This window comes from Herpailurus yagouaroundi, unplaced genomic scaffold (genome assembly GCF_014898765.1).
Source record: "Herpailurus yagouaroundi ecotype Mexico unplaced genomic scaffold, PumYag 159, whole genome shotgun sequence".
Lineage (NCBI taxonomy): Eukaryota > Metazoa > Chordata > Mammalia > Carnivora > Felidae > Herpailurus > Herpailurus yagouaroundi.
In genome coordinates this window covers 68,153,082-68,168,875 of record NW_024412400.1, presented here as the reverse complement: position 1 = coordinate 68,168,875, position 15,794 = coordinate 68,153,082, and the positions used below count along the sequence as shown (strand labels likewise).

Genomic DNA, 15,794 nt, shown 5'->3' with positions numbered 1-15,794 from the left:
TTATAATCTAATATGTGCACACCCACCTAAAAGATGAAAAAAATTAAAACTATTGTAATACAGAAATTTAACCAGAGTTAGGCACAGTTCTGTTAGGATTTTCTTATAGGGGTAGAGATCAGATTAGGATGGGATTTCAGGAAATTTATCAATGAAGGAAGCTGGTGGACCAGGGTCAGTTGCTTCAGAAAGTGGATGGAAGGTCAGTTGATACTTTGCAGCAATTACCCCAGAAGGGTTTACATCTGACATAATTTGAGGAAATTTCTTGAAAAGAATTTACCTCTGGATCTTCCATCAGCTCTATGTGAAAGGTGAACTTCATCTGACTAAGGAACTTCCTCTTTCAAACAGAAATCAGAAGGAAGTTCTCTGCCCCTTAAAATATTGTTATTGACTTTTGAGTGATCTCTGTGGCTCTGGAAGGAATGTGTAAGGGGTTTGAAGTGGAATTTGAGTGCACTGTTTACCCAATGGCATATGTTCCCTGCCCAAATATTGTGGCCATGCTATAACTGGCAAAACCGTTTCTTGCTGAGTACTGAGTGCAGGGAAGTTGTATGCTCATAAAAGGGATCTCAGCAGGGGTGGGAAAGGAGGGTGGTGGGGTGGGTATGGGGGTGAAGACCCTTGATGTGTAGCATTTAAACATTTTCTGTGGTTTAAATATTAGACCAGAATTAGGAGAAATGCACAGAATTGACTTCCAGTAGCAGGAACAAGCTGACATGAACCATTCTGGCACACCACTGGGGCACTTGTACTTGGCCTTTTAAGTGTAGAACAGTATGTTACTCAGGGCTTTCCTAGGTGGTTGAAAACAGAAATGGGTATGCATTAGAGGTATGGGTTGAAGCTTGTGCCCAGGTCTTGGCAACGTAGAGCTAAGAAGCAGAGGAAGGTAAGAGGTGCATAATAGTAAGAGAGAGATGACGGTAAGAGGACTTCACAGGAAATCCCAGCTAACAGAAAGTTAGAAATTGGGGGCACCTGGGTGGCTCAGTCTGTTAAGCGTCCGACTTCAGCTCAGGTCACGATATCATGGTTTGTGGGTTTGTGCCCACGTTAGGCTCGGTGCTGACAGCTCAGAGCCTGGAGTCTGCTTTAGATTCTGGGCCTCCCTCTCTCTCTCTCTGCCCCTTGCACCTCTCTCTCAAAAATAAATAAACATTAAAAAAAAGTTGGAAATTGAACATAAGGCCTTTGAGACAGAGAGGGAGAAAGAAAGGGAGGATTGGGAGAAAGATTGATGTGGACAGGACTGTTATGACAAGATACGGGGGAAAAAGAAAATCAGTATCTAACTATTTATGTCCTCAGTGCTAGACACTTTACTACAGAGCTCGTATAAATGGTGTTCAGTCTATCTTCAGAACACTCATATCTGGGAGTGTTTCTGCCCATTTTATCGATGAGGAAACTGGAGTGTAGAATATTTAAATGTTTTGCTAGTGCTCATAGCCTCATAGCAGTATTGAGCCATGCAGTTTGTAACTACTTTCCTGACAGTTTCTCCTATTAGACTGCCAGTTGCATGTGGACATTGTCTAGAGCCTTCTTATTTATCACTTTTGTCCCCTGTGACTGGCACCTAAGAGGTACGCAGTAAGTATTTGCTGAATGTTGAATGTTGCCTGTTATATTACTCAAACCCAGATGGCTAAACGCTCTATTAGTCACCTAATCTTTCACTATCAAATTAAAATATAAGGAAAAACAAATTAATAATCATAGGGCACTTTATTTAATAAATGATACTCAACTTATTAAGGTAAGGATATTGAAGGAGTTGCAAATTCTTTCAAGAGAATTCTTCCTGGAGGCCATGAAAGTAATTGGACAGAATTCTGCTGCTTTTAAAATCAATTAGTTTAGGGGCACCTGGGTCGCTCAGTCAGTTAAGCATCCAACTTAGACTCAGGTCATGATCTCAGGGTTTGTGAGTTTGAGCCCCATGTTGGGCTCTGTGCTGACAACTCAGAGCCTGGAGCCGACTTCCAATTCTGTGTCTTCCTCTCTCTGGCCCTACCCCCCTCCTGTGCGTATGCGTGCACGCTCTCTCTCTCTCTCAAAAAAAAAAAAAAAAATTAAGCATTAAAAAACATTTTAAATCAATTAGGTTAGCATATTGAAATAATACATAAACCTAAGGATCAACTTTTCCGCAGATCTTTCTAGTTCTGAAAAAAACTGAATTTGCAGCACCCACTGAAGTGAGGTAAATTTTATATGTAAGGTACATATTTTTTAATGTTTATTTATTTTTGAGAGACCAAGAGCGAGAGTGAGAGTGAGAGTGAGAGCGAGCATGAGCCTGGGAGGGGCAGAGAAAGAGGGGAACAGAGGATCCAAAGCAGGCTCGGAGCTGACAGCAGAGAGCCTGATGTGGGGCTCTGCCTAAGGAACCGTGAGTTCCAGCCCTGAGCCGAAGTTACGTGCTTAAGAGACTGAGCCACCAGGTGCCCCTGATATAGAGTTTAGATATCATTTGTTAAACTATGGCTTGATATTTTACAAAATGAGAATAAGCAATGCTCTTCAGACCCAAGCTAACATGATTTGTCATTATGAATTTAAAGTAAAATATTTACTCCTAGATTCTTTGAGCTGTTAGTTTTAAATTAAAAATGTGATCAGATATTATATTTTATTATTTATTCATAATTAACAAGGCATTTTCCTGTTAATATTTGTCATCTTAAACAGAAGCCTAGAAGATTACATTCAGACAATATCATAAAAGTTTCAAATCATGATATATAGTTCTGGTATTTTAATTTTCCCCATTTAAATGTATTTATTTTATACCATGTAATAACAATAGCTAACAGAGTGCTTTCTTTCTTTCTTTCTTTCTTTTTTTTTTACAGAGTGCTTTCTAAGTGCACTCTGTGGGCCCTACATGGTTTATATAATTTCTTCCCCACCACAGCCAATGGAGGTACTATACCATTCCCCTTATATGGATGAGAACACTGAGGCTTAGAGAGCTAAAGTGACCAACCCACAGTTGTACAGCCAGTAAGGAAGAATGCTACTCTGGGCTCTCTGAGGAATGGGGTAGTGATAAATGTGTTGATGACAATCTATCTTATGCACACAGTTAATGAGTTGTTGAAAATAAGTTTCTCCATAAAATTGCATTATTTGTTTTTACTTCCAGACACAAAATAATACTTAACAGGAAGAAAATTCCCAAATCCATAAACTGTATTAAAATGAAAACAAATCCTCTGTTCAAAAATATAAACACAGTAGACTCCAATCTCACCAATCTATATTAAATATTAATTGTTTCCTTTGCTTTTCTGCAGCTATGTGGGTTTCACAAAGGACAAAAGAAATAATTGCCCAGGGATTACATAAAGCCATACATTCTATTTATAAAACTGACTAGACATTGTCAGCATTCACTACCAATGTCTTTGGTAGTATGATGACATTATAGTTGATATTTATCTTTTAATAAAAATATGAATCACTGTTTACTCCCTGAACCTAACCTCACTCATGCTAAATTATTTATGTATCCATTTTAATATGTATTTTGCATCTGACAGGACAACTCTCCTTAGGACCCCTTTACTGACCCACCTGTCATTATGATGGGGTAAACAATGTCACCTTTCTAGTGCACAATGAATTACAAAGAAGTTGCAAAGTACACCATCCATCATGATGGCACTAAGTAGGTTTTTGAAGTAGATCTCAGATATCACAAATGCTGTTTAGACTGTTACCAGAAAGCAAAAATTGGAAGCTTAGACAAAACGGTCACATGACGAATGGACATGACAGCTCTTCAAAGAAAAGGGGCACTCCTCTTCTACAAATAACCTTGTCAACAGCAAAAGTAGTGGGGAGCTTTGCTGGCACTCAGACTAGAATAATTTAACAAGTGGTTAATGGCTCAGCCTGATAGAAATTCATGCAAACCCAGTGTACTCAAAATCAAAAAGTGGGTCAGCAGCAGCAACCTCTCAAGCTTGATTTTAATTAGAGAATGGTCTGAAGAGATACAGAAAATCACCCACATCCTATTAATTAGAATATGTGAGTTTCAATAATACGCTTGTCTAAAACATATATATAACATATATGCAAATATTCTATATGCATATAAAAGTCACCTAGAAACTGCTTTGCATTTGAAAATCATAATGCTAATATAGTTTGAGTTTTAAAAAAATCAACATCAATAAATTTATTGATATAAATATTTAAATTATTATGTAGTTAGTATAATGGATTTGAATTATTAATATAATTCTAAAAATAGTTATCATTAGTGTCTTCCTTCATCTAATTTGCATGGTTAATTTCTTCAAATACAAGGTGTTTGTTTTATCCATAATTGCATTTCAGTTCCTCTAACACTACTCCCTTTGATTTAGGCCTTATTTCAAATGTAGAGTATATTTCTACATGATAGCTAAGTTTATTTTTCCCTTTTAATAGCTTCTTTAAATCTTTCTCCATACTTCTTTTTTTAAAATGGTATTTTTTATAGCATTTTATAAGTGGTAGATAATCCCAAAGTGACGTACGTCTTCATGGACATTTAGGCAGTTCCACAATTCTATAGTAGACCTTGGTTTCTTTAATATGGAACAAGGGAAATTTAAACATTTATAACTGATAAGATAAATGTGTAGAACTCTCAGAGATGTGGCTACGTGGGAACATAAAAAACTAACCCAGTGGGCCCGGCAGATTATTAGAGGCCCATGCTGAGGAAACAGGGACACAAATTATACTTTCATGCTTTTCCATATCACCTAAGTTATGGAATAATAAATAAATTGAAAAGCAAATTGATGAGGGTGATTCCAAGGACCCACACTAGCTTATGGGGTTTTGTTGTTCTGTGTTTTGGACACTTTTTTTTTTTAAGGCTAGGAGATGAATCAACTGAAATAAAGAGGGAGGTGGAAATGTGAGGGGCTAATGAAGGTTTGAGAGTCTGGGAGAAAGTATGTAGGGTAACTTAAGCATCTTGACTTGAGACCAGAACTTCTGAACCAACAAAAGAGTGCTGGCAGGTCTCCCTTTCTTTTCATTGACACACAGGGAAGTTTCCATCGTTGCCTACCAGAAATAGTATATATTAATCAAATACAATGACATGAGTCATACACTAGAAATACTGCAGAAATTAATATTATATTAACTTTTAATGAATGATAAGGCTTTCCAAGGTAGTGGTTATATATGTGGTACTTCTGCTAAAAGTCAGAGAATGACATAACAGACCGCAGACAATATGGAACCACCAGTAAATGGACACTCTCCACCCTCCCCAAAAATGAAAAGAAAAAAAAAAAAAACCACCAATAAGAATGTATCTATACAGTCACTTCAAATTATTTAAATATTTAATATATTAATCAGAGTTAACAAGGTAGATTCTTAAAAATCTGTGCCAGAATCATAGTATTGTTTCATTTGTTTTAAATGAGGCAATCTAAAGATTTATAAAAGAAACAAAATGTGCTTATTAAGCGCATGGTATTTTTACATGGAGACAGAAAATTTGCCTATATAAAGGAGACATAACCAAATATATATTGCATCCTAGTGATATATTGTCCTTACTGTGGGCTAGGCTCTGTCCTCCAAGATTACATATATTAGCTAATTTAATTTTCACAACAACCTTATAAACGTGCCACTATTATTATCTCCATTACAGAGATGAGGGGACTCAGCCCTACATGGTTAAGTCACCGTAAGTACTGTGGGAAATGAGATCTGAAACTAGTCCATGAGGCTCTACAAGCCAAGCACTTGACTGCCATGCCAAAGAACTGGCTAAGCCCGAAAAAGTAAAGCAATAATCCACATCTGGCTCCTTATCTCCTGTGCTCTCCATCAAGAAAGCAGAAGTGCTGTATCTCAAATCTTGCATCTGTGAATAATCACATCGATTTTCCACCTCATTTCTTGTGTGTGTACACGATCTCAAACACAACTGCTTTCATTTCTATTCTTTCTGTCCATATCAATCCATTAACATGTGCCTCTTCAAAAACCAAAGAATAAAATGAACTTGTCCTATACCAGCTAAACAAAATTTGAATGACTCAGTCACACATTCAACACTTTTGAATTAAATTCTTCTCACATGTTTTCACTTTCGAAATATGACAAGAAGAAGGTCAAGCGATCCAAATCTTCCTTCCCCTTCCCTGGCACCTCTACACTGAGAACATTTAATGGTTACTTTTTTATGTTACAGCTTGCCAGTGAGTTCAATTTAGATGAAAGCTGTTGTTTTCTAATTCCGTTTCACTATAAATGACAGAGACAAATGGTCATATTACCTCGAGAGTTCCTTTGGCAGAATAGGCTGCATATGAGTAAAGCAGATCTTGGCTGCTGTGTTTTCTGGCTTCTTCGCTGCAAGGCTGGCCATTAGGATGAAAGCATTGGCCACTGCTGCTCAGAGACACAGAGCTGGCAGAAGGGCCTGGCAGATTAAGCAACACAGAGTAATTTACAAACTGTACATCTTCTAGGCCCAGGGAAGTCCAGTGACTCTTAATCTTCTTTGAAATTTCTGTGTCATCTTCACTTTTATACAGTTGTACCAAATTTCTGAAAGAAATTTAAAAATCACACTCTAAATAAAGGAAAAAATTATCTCTTGAGTTATGACCATTTAATATATGAACAATTATTAACAGATGTAGGATATGAAAGATGAACTAGACAGGACACTATACAAGAAACTCACAGTCTGGGAAAGGTGATGAGCTTGCAGAGAAATTACACTAAATCAAAGCAGAATGAATTAAGTTCTTAAATTAAGAACAAATAAAGCACTATGGGAATCCAAGGAAAAAGGTGATTAATGCCAACTAGTTCTTTTATTAGTTCTGATCTTTCTGTGGACATCAACATATAATCCATTTACAACTCAGTTCCAAGACTAGGAGTCATGCTGGTGAAGACAGTTTTGTATTGCAATTAATATGATTCCATATAGAGTTATGTGATTAATATATAGCTATTGCTATTTAAAATGATCTGGAGAGTGTTGGAGTTATTACTGAGGATGCCTGGCTAGCTAAAATGCAACAGGGAGATTTCTGGTGGGCTGAAGTTCCACTTGGGAGGGGCCTGTGTCTCTTGGAATGCAGGAGGCCTGTGTAAACCACCCAGACTGGGGAATGCTCCTGGGCCTGCCCTCCCAGGCCTTTCTGCAGTCCCAGGGGAACTCCATTATCTATACATTGTATACACAGTTTAGCAAAACAATAGGACACATAGACCTTTGCTGTATATCTCTGATTTGATTATTCTCTTGTGATTGTCATGTACCCTTTGTTTTTGCATGCCTGAAATGTATGCCCTCTGTACACAACAAGTCAACTGAGATTTGTGACTGGTCTGACACTGCAATAAATGAGAATAAGCTTGAGGCTAACGGGGTTCTTCCTCTGTGAGCATTGACTCCCATTCCTTTTCTCTTTCTTAGCAAAGGGTACTCTTTCATGGGTTGGCACAGGGTTTGTTGGTCATTCCAAGCAAGAGAGAACACTTCTGATACAAATTACGTGCCACATTACCTAATACTGTGAGGGCAATGATATGCAATAAAATTGGTATATCATGCTAAAACCAACCACAGATTATCAAATCAATATGAAATTAATTTTTGCGTGTGCTTGCTGTAGTTTATATATTTCTTCCTTATCTATTCTGTAATCCAATGACACTATTTTTCCTTATGACATCCTAAAAGCCAGACAAAATCTGTAAAAATAGACACACACATGCACGTGCAAACACACGTACACACACGTATGAGCAGAACCTAGAACAAAATCAGAAATGGGAAATTTAAAAATAATAATACAATAAAGTTTTGTTTAGGGCTGGGATACAAAGGGACCAGTTTATTTTTTGACAAAAATATATCTTCTTATAAGAATTTTATTGCTATCCAAAACATTACTTAAACGGATACTACTTAAGTGGATACTGTTTTATTTTTTCCCATCACATTATTTTTCTCACACATATTTGATTCTTTTGGGACTCTATTTATTCAATAATCCCCAAATGAAAGACATCTGAAAAAGGAATAAAAAATACACACATCAGAAAAAAAATACATATAATATAGAAAAGCATTACTAGAGACAAAAAAGTAGGTGTGCTGACATAGCTAAAAGGCGGCCTATACATGAAGATGAAATAATAAATAATTTCCCAATTGCTTTCTAAGGTTATTTCTATTTTTTCTTTCTTTTTTTTTTTTTAATTTTTTTTCAACGTTTTATTTTTTTATTTTTGGGACAGAGAGAGACAGAGCATGAACGGGGGAGGGGCAGAGAGAGAGGGAGACACAGAATCAGAAACAGGCTCCAGGCTCTGAGCCATCAGCCCAGAGCCTGACGCGGGGCTCAAACTCCCGGACCACGAGATCGTGACCTGGCTGAAGTCGGACGCTTAACCGACTGCGCCACCCAGGCGCCCCTCTATTTTTTCTTAATATGCAGTTTGACCAATTATCAATGCCATGTAAATTTTATGAAAGAGTCGATTAAAAGAATTTCACTTTTTCTTCTGAAAAAGATTGGTGGGCCTTCTGTTTTGTGTGTGTGTGTGTGTTTGGCAGGGGAGGTTTTTGTATAGTTGGCAAATTAGATTGTATATATTTAAAGTGTACAATATGATTTGATATACATGTATGTTATGAAATTATCACAAATTACCACATCCATCACCTCAATATTTACCTTATGTCTGTATGTGTTGTATGTTTAAATTTTTAAAATTTCTTTTATGTTTATTTATTTTTGAGAGAGAAAGAAAGAAGGAGTGGCAGAGAGAGAGGGAGACAGGATCTGAAGCAGGCTTTGTGCTGATAGCAGAGAGCCCGACGTGGGTCTCAAACTGAGGAACCATAAGATCATGACCTGAGTCGAAGTCAGACACTCAACCCAACCAACTGAGCCACCCAGGCACTTCTGTGTGTTGAAATATTTAGGATGTCCTCTCTTAGCAAATTTGAAGTACATAATGCAGTATTAACAATACTCACCATGCTGTACAGTAGGTCCTCAGAAATTATGCATCTTATAACTGAAAGCTTGTATCCCCTTGACCAACACGTCTTCCTTTCCACCACCCCCAGTGCCCTGGCAGCTATGATTATACTCTTACTATGAGTTTGTTTGTTGGCTTTTTAGATTACATACATAAAAGATATGACTCAGTATCTGCATTTCTCAGTCTCTTATTGCACTTACCCTCTGTGAGGTATCTCTGTTGTCACAAAGCCATGATCTCAGTGTTTATGGTTGAATAATATTCTACTGCACATTGATCCCACATTTTCTTTATACATTCATCCATACATGAACACTTAGGTTATTTTTGTACTTTGGCTATTGTAAATAATGCTGCAATGAACATAAGTGCAAATATCTCTTCTAGATACTGATATCATTTCCTTTGGATATATACCCAGAAGTGGATTGCTGGATCATATGGTTTTCTACTTTTAATTTTTTGAGGAAACTCCATACTGTTTTCCATAATGTCTGTACCAGTTTACATTCTCACCAATAGTGTACAAAGTTTATATTTTCTTCACATCTTCATCAGTATGTTTTTTTGTTTTGTTTTGTTTTGTTTATAACAGACATTCTAATAGATGTATGGTGGTATCTCATTGAGGTTTTGTTTTGTATCCCCTGATGATTAATGATGTTGAGCACCTTCATGTATCTGTTGGTCATTTGTATATATTTTTTGGAAAAATGTCTATTCAGATCCTTTGTCCATTTTTAAATTGGACTGTTTGTGATTTTTTGCTACTGAATTGTATAAATTCCTCACTGTCATTCACTTTATTTTTATTTTTTTTTAATGTTTATTTATTTTTGAGAGAGAGAGAGTGCAAGCAGGGGAGGGGCAGAGAGAGAGGGAAACAGAATCTGAAGCAAGCTCCAGGCTCTGAGCTGTCAGCACAAGGCCGGACACAGGGCTCAAACTCATGAAATGCAAGATCATGATCTGAGAGGAAGTCGGATGCCTAACGGACCAAGCCACCCAGGCGCCCACTGTCATTTACTTCGTATCATGCATAGGAAAGGCTGCTGGGGGAGATGGCTCCACCAAGAGTCAGACTGATATTCAGCCAAGACTGCACTAAGTCCTGTACCCCAAGGTAAGGCAAAAATTAATTACTGGTCAGGATCTGTGATAAAGGTTTTTTACCAGGGGTGGGGATAAATAAAATATGAACCCCTTATCAAATATATGTTGTGTAAATATTTTCTCTCATTCCACAGGCTTTTCTCATTTTGTTGTTTCCTTTGCTTTGCAGAAGCTTTTTAGTTTGATGTAGTCTCACTTGTTTAGTTTTGCTTTGTTGCCTATGCTTTTGTTGTCATATCAAAAAAAAGTTGCTAGGACCGACGTCAAGAAATATTCCCTTTGTTTGTTTTCTTCTGGGAGTATTGCAGTTTCAATTTTATATTTAAGATTTCAATCTGTTTCAAATTAATTTTTGTGAATGGTGAGATATAGGGGTTCAATTTAATTCTTTTGCATCTGAATTCCAGTTTTTCAACACTGTTTATTGAAGAAACTATTCTTTCCTCATTTTCTATCCTGGCTTCTTTGTCAAAAATTAATTGACATATATGTATGGATTTATTTCTGGGGACTCTATCCTGTTGCATTGGTCTATTTTTGGTCATTGGATCTGTTTCATTTGTCATTTTTTTCAAAGTTTATGTATTTATTTTTGAGAGAGTGCACGTGCACCCACGAGTGGGATAGGGGTGAAGAGAGGGAGAAAGAGGATCCCAGGCAGGCTCAGCACTGTCAGTGTGGAGCTGGATAGGGGGCTGGAACTCACAAACAGTGAGATCATGACCTGAGCCCAAATCAAGAGTCAGATGCTTTAACAGATGGAGCCAACCAGGTGCCCATTGGTCATTGCTGATAAACAGATCACTTTTTATGATCAGCCTTTAGGCCATACTGTAATATTTTGATTATTATAGATTTAAAATTTTTTCTTTCAACGTTTATTTTTTTGGGGGGACAGAGAAAGACAGAGCATGAACGGGGGAGGAGCAGAGAGAGAGGGACACACAGAATCAGAAACAGGCTCCAGGCTCTGAGCCATCAGCCCAGAGCCTGACGCGGGGCTCGAACTCACGGACCGCGAGATCGTGACCTGGCTGAAGTCGGACGCTTAACCGACTGCGCCACCCAGGCGCCCCTGATTATTATAGATTTAAATCAAGAAATGTGATGTGTCCGGATTTGTTCTTCTTTCTCAAGATAGTTTTGGCTACTCAGGGGCTTTTATGGTTCCATGTAAGTTTTAGGGTTGTTCTTTTTCTGTGGAAAATGCCACTGGAATTTTGATAGGGATTGCAATGAATCTGTAGATTACTTTGGGTAGTATGTTCATTTTAACAATATTAATTCTTCTAATCTAAGAACATGAGATACTCTTCCATTTTATTTGTGTCTTTTTTACATTTTTTTCACCAATGTCTTATAGTTTTCCGTATATATGTCTTTTACTTCCTTGGTTAAGTTTATTCCTAAGTATTTTATTATTTTTAGTGCTATTATAAATAATATTTTTTCTTAATTTCCATTTCACAGTGTGTGTCACTAGTGTGCAGAAATGCAACTGATTTTTTATATTGATTTTGTATCCTGCAACTTTAACTGAATTTATTAGTTCTAATGTTTTTTGTGGAAGCTTTAAGGTTTTCTGTATATACAATCATGTCATGTGTAAACAGATTTTACTTCTTTCTTTCCAATATAAACAAGTAATGTATATATGTATGCCTAATTGTTCTGACTAGGACTTCCAGTAATGTATTAAAGAAAAGTGGAGAGATTGAGAATCTTTGTCTTTTTCCTAATTTTAAAGTAAAGACTTTTACCTCTTCATTGTTAAGTATGATGTTAGCTGTGAACTTGCCTTTATTATGTTAATGTATTCCTTACATACATAATATAATGAAAGTTTTTATAATGACAGGATGTTGAATTTTGTCCTATTTTTTTTTCTGCATCTGTTGAGATGATTATAAGATTTTTATCCTCAGACATCTGTTGGGATGAGCACTGGGTGTTGTATGGAAACCAATTTGACAATAAATTTCATATTTAAAAAAAGATTTTTATCCTTCATTCTGTTTAGATGGTGTACCAAATCTATTAATTTGCATATTTTCGGCCATCCTTGAATTTCAAGAGTAAATCCCACTTGATCATGGTGTATGATCCTTTAAATATATTGTTAAATTCTGTTTGCTAGTATTTTGTGTGGGGATTTTTACATCTAGGTTCATCAGGGTATTGGCCTATAATTTTCTTTTCTTATAGTATTCTTATCTAGCTTTGGTATCTTTTGGCCTGAGATAATGAGTTTCAACTTTTTGGAAGAGTTTGAGAAGGTGTAGCATTAATTCCTCTTTAAATGTTTGAAAGAATTCACCAGTAAAGCCATCTGATCCTGGGGTTTTCTTGGTTTGGAGGTTTTGATTATTGATCCAATCTTCTTTCTAGTTATGCATCAGTTCAGATTTTCTATTTTTTCATGATTCAGTCTTGGTTGGTTGTATAGTTCTAGGAATTTACCCATCTCTTTTAGGTTGTGCAATTTGGTGGCATATGATAACTCATAGTAGTCTCTCGTTTCTTTGTATTTCCGTGGTTTCAGTAAATGTCTCTACCTTTATTTCTAATTTTGAGTTCTCTCTTTTGTCTTATTTAGTCTAGCTAGAAGTTTGTCAATTTTATATTTAAAAAGAAAAAGCTCTTAGTTTCATTGATCTTTTTATTGTTTTCCTAGTCTCCATTTCACTTATTTCTGCTCTGATCTTTATTTCCTTCCTTCTACTAAGCTTGGGATTAGTTGGTTCTTCTTTTCCTAGTTCTTTAGAGTATAAAGTAAGGTTATTCATTTGAATGTCTGTATATAATTGTTATATCCTCTTGATGAATTGAAACCCATCATATAGTGACCTTCTTTGTCTATTTAGACACAGTTTTTGACATGTCTATTTTGTCTAATATAAGATTGCACAGGTCCTCAGTGGCAGATGCCATGGGTGTACACAGTAGTAGTGAGAGCTATTAGGGTCAGGGCAAAGGCTTCTGGGGACTTCCTCTTTCTTTTTCTCCCATGGGGGATATTGTGACCAAGGGTATCTCTCTCAGTGCCTGGTCAGTTTGCAGCACCCTTGCACTGGTGGTGATACTGGTATCTGATGCATAGACACTCACAAAGCAATCACAAAGCCAGGGTCTAGAGTGTAGACACTTATAGAGTGGTAGTGGCTCCCCAGGTCCAGAGCTTTGGCAAGCCCACAGCAGTAGTGACTCCAGTGCCTGAGCTATAGGAATATACAGAGTGACAGCTATATGCAGGTCTAAATTGTGGGAGCATGTAGAGCAGCTATGGCTCTAGGGTCTAGGGATATACATGGTTGGGTGGTGGTGGCAGCCGTGGTCCTGTGCAATAGTAGCTCCTTTAGGTGGAGGAGGGGCACAGTAGCATATCCCTTCCTTAGGAATCTGCAGCAGTGATAACTTTTGGTTAGTTCAGTGGTGAATGCTGCTGGTGTCCTCTGAGGGTCAGGCCGCTGAAGTCCATACCAACAAACACTACGGGGTTTCTATTATGAAAGCTCTGGAGAGTCTGTGCCGGAGGTCCTCACTGGCAAAGACTGCTTGAGTCCTCCACGGAATTAGCCACTGGGAACCACAGAGGAAAGGCCTCTACTCTTCTTCTTGGTTCCTAACCACTTCTGGATGACTCAGTTAAGCCAATCTCAATCCTTTCTATGTAGTTATTCTCCATTTTGCCCCCATTGTGTTGCTGTATGTTCTTAATTGGACTCTTGAGCCCTCCCAAAGCTATTTTGATTCTTGGATACCTAATTGTTATTTGTGGGGAGATGACGGTTGGTAAACCTACTCCCTCATCCAGCTCTCTATCTCTCTATCCTGTTCTTTTGTTGCTGTATCTGACTTCTGTATCCCCATCCTCTTTCTTTACTGCTACTGTAGTTTTCTCTGCACTACTTGAAGTAGGGAAGGTAAACTAATTGAATTGAAAGTTAACTCAGTTTGAGGATTCAGTTATTTATAAAGATGCATCAATAATGTTCTTTTGTAATATATATATAGAAATGCAGAACACATATTTTATTTATGCACATTTGGCTGTATATTAGTCAACATTAACAGAAAAACAAAAGTGAAATTTCAATAGTCTTTTTTGTTGTTGTTGTCCTTCTGCTCAGTTAATTGATGAGCATGAATCTATCCATGAGTATGTAAAATGTTTAATCTGCCATTTGTTTTGTTGGTCTCAATTCCAAAGCGCTTTATAGTATAAGCAACTCAAAAAACGTTAAATTTTTCAAGATGTATATATTATACAAGATGGCCTTGAAAAGCAAATCAAATACTTCTTTAGGGACACAACTAAATAATTGGTAATTTGTCCCAGTGCAGGAGAATTTCTATTTATTATTCAGTACTAAGCTAAAATTTATGAAGAGAGAATATCTGCATGCTCTACTTCACTCTGAATTGAAGGATATATACTTTTTGTATTATAATTTCATTTTTTATACTATGAAAAATGGAATATATAAAGAACATATATATAAAGTATAAAGAATAATGAAGGAACAACCCAGATTTTGAGGTAACATCTCTGATATTATTGAAGCCCCTTTGGTACTCTTTATTTATTGGTATCCCCCAAAAAATCTGATTTTTTTTTCTTTTTTTGCATCTCATTGCCTTTTTTTGTATAAATAATATATATGTATATATATAGATGACGTTAACAATTAACCCTTTATTTTTTGAATATTTGCTTTTATATAGTTGGTATTTCATATATATAGATATAGATATAGATATATATGTATATATCCATTTTCCACAGATTTAGTGAGATATAATTTGTATAAAACATTGTATAAGTTAAGGTGTACAACACGTTAATTTGATACACATGTTTTTGCAAAACGATTACCACCATAGTGTTTGCTAACACCTCCACACATCACATAACCATCGCAACTTACAGCATGGTGATTATAGTTAAAATATATATTCTTTTGTGTTTTTTTTATCACTTACTATTAGGTTTCTGAGATTCCTCCTGATTTATCAATTTCCTAAGATAAGTATTTTAAAATTGTTCCTGGTTTTCCATTATTATAAATACAAGAAAGTTATTATAATACAAGGAAGAAAGGAAGACAATAAATCATTAGGTAAACTATTTTCTTTTTCAAAGGAGAAAGCAAATATACGAAATTAGAAAATAACCACAGGCACAGAAGAAACTTAAAATAAAAACAAAAAAAATAAAAAATACAAACAAAAACTATGAGAACATCTACACAGCTCAGTGTAAATAAACTTTCCATGAACACCTGGATGACAGAATTCTTCCTTTGTCCCCCAGCTCCTCTCTCTGCCCTCTCCGTCCTGCATGCCTTGAAGGTTGACCTTTATGAACCTTTGTCAAGTCTTCTGGTTTATAGTCAGTTTTAGGTACAGCCAATGAGACATGAGAGGGCATGAGAAGAGACTTTCCCCCCCACCAGGTCTCTTCTTTCACCAAAGGCACAGTAAAAAAAAAAAAAAAAAAAAATTATTGTTCATATTTCCTGAAGACATATGCAGGGGTTTCTCTAGGCAAGGAAGGCATTTACAGGTATATCTTTAGTAAGAAGCACTAAAATGCCTTTACAAGGGTTTTTTTTTTTTTT

At 36.5% G+C, this 15,794-nt stretch overlaps 1 protein-coding gene across 7 annotated transcripts in view; it reads right to left on the bottom strand.

The window, feature by feature from the left end:
- Positions 1 to 15,794, bottom strand: part of NAALADL2 (N-acetylated alpha-linked acidic dipeptidase like 2) — a 1,339,397-nt gene that overhangs the window by 548,980 nt on the left and 774,623 nt on the right. For all 7 annotated transcript variants that reach the window (XM_040480794.1, XM_040480792.1, XM_040480793.1 and 4 more), the window contains one exon: positions 6,324 to 6,597. In XM_040480794.1, coding sequence (XP_040336728.1) covers positions 6,324 to 6,597 — 274 coding nt within the window. The remainder of the gene's footprint in view (positions 1 to 6,323; positions 6,598 to 15,794) is intronic.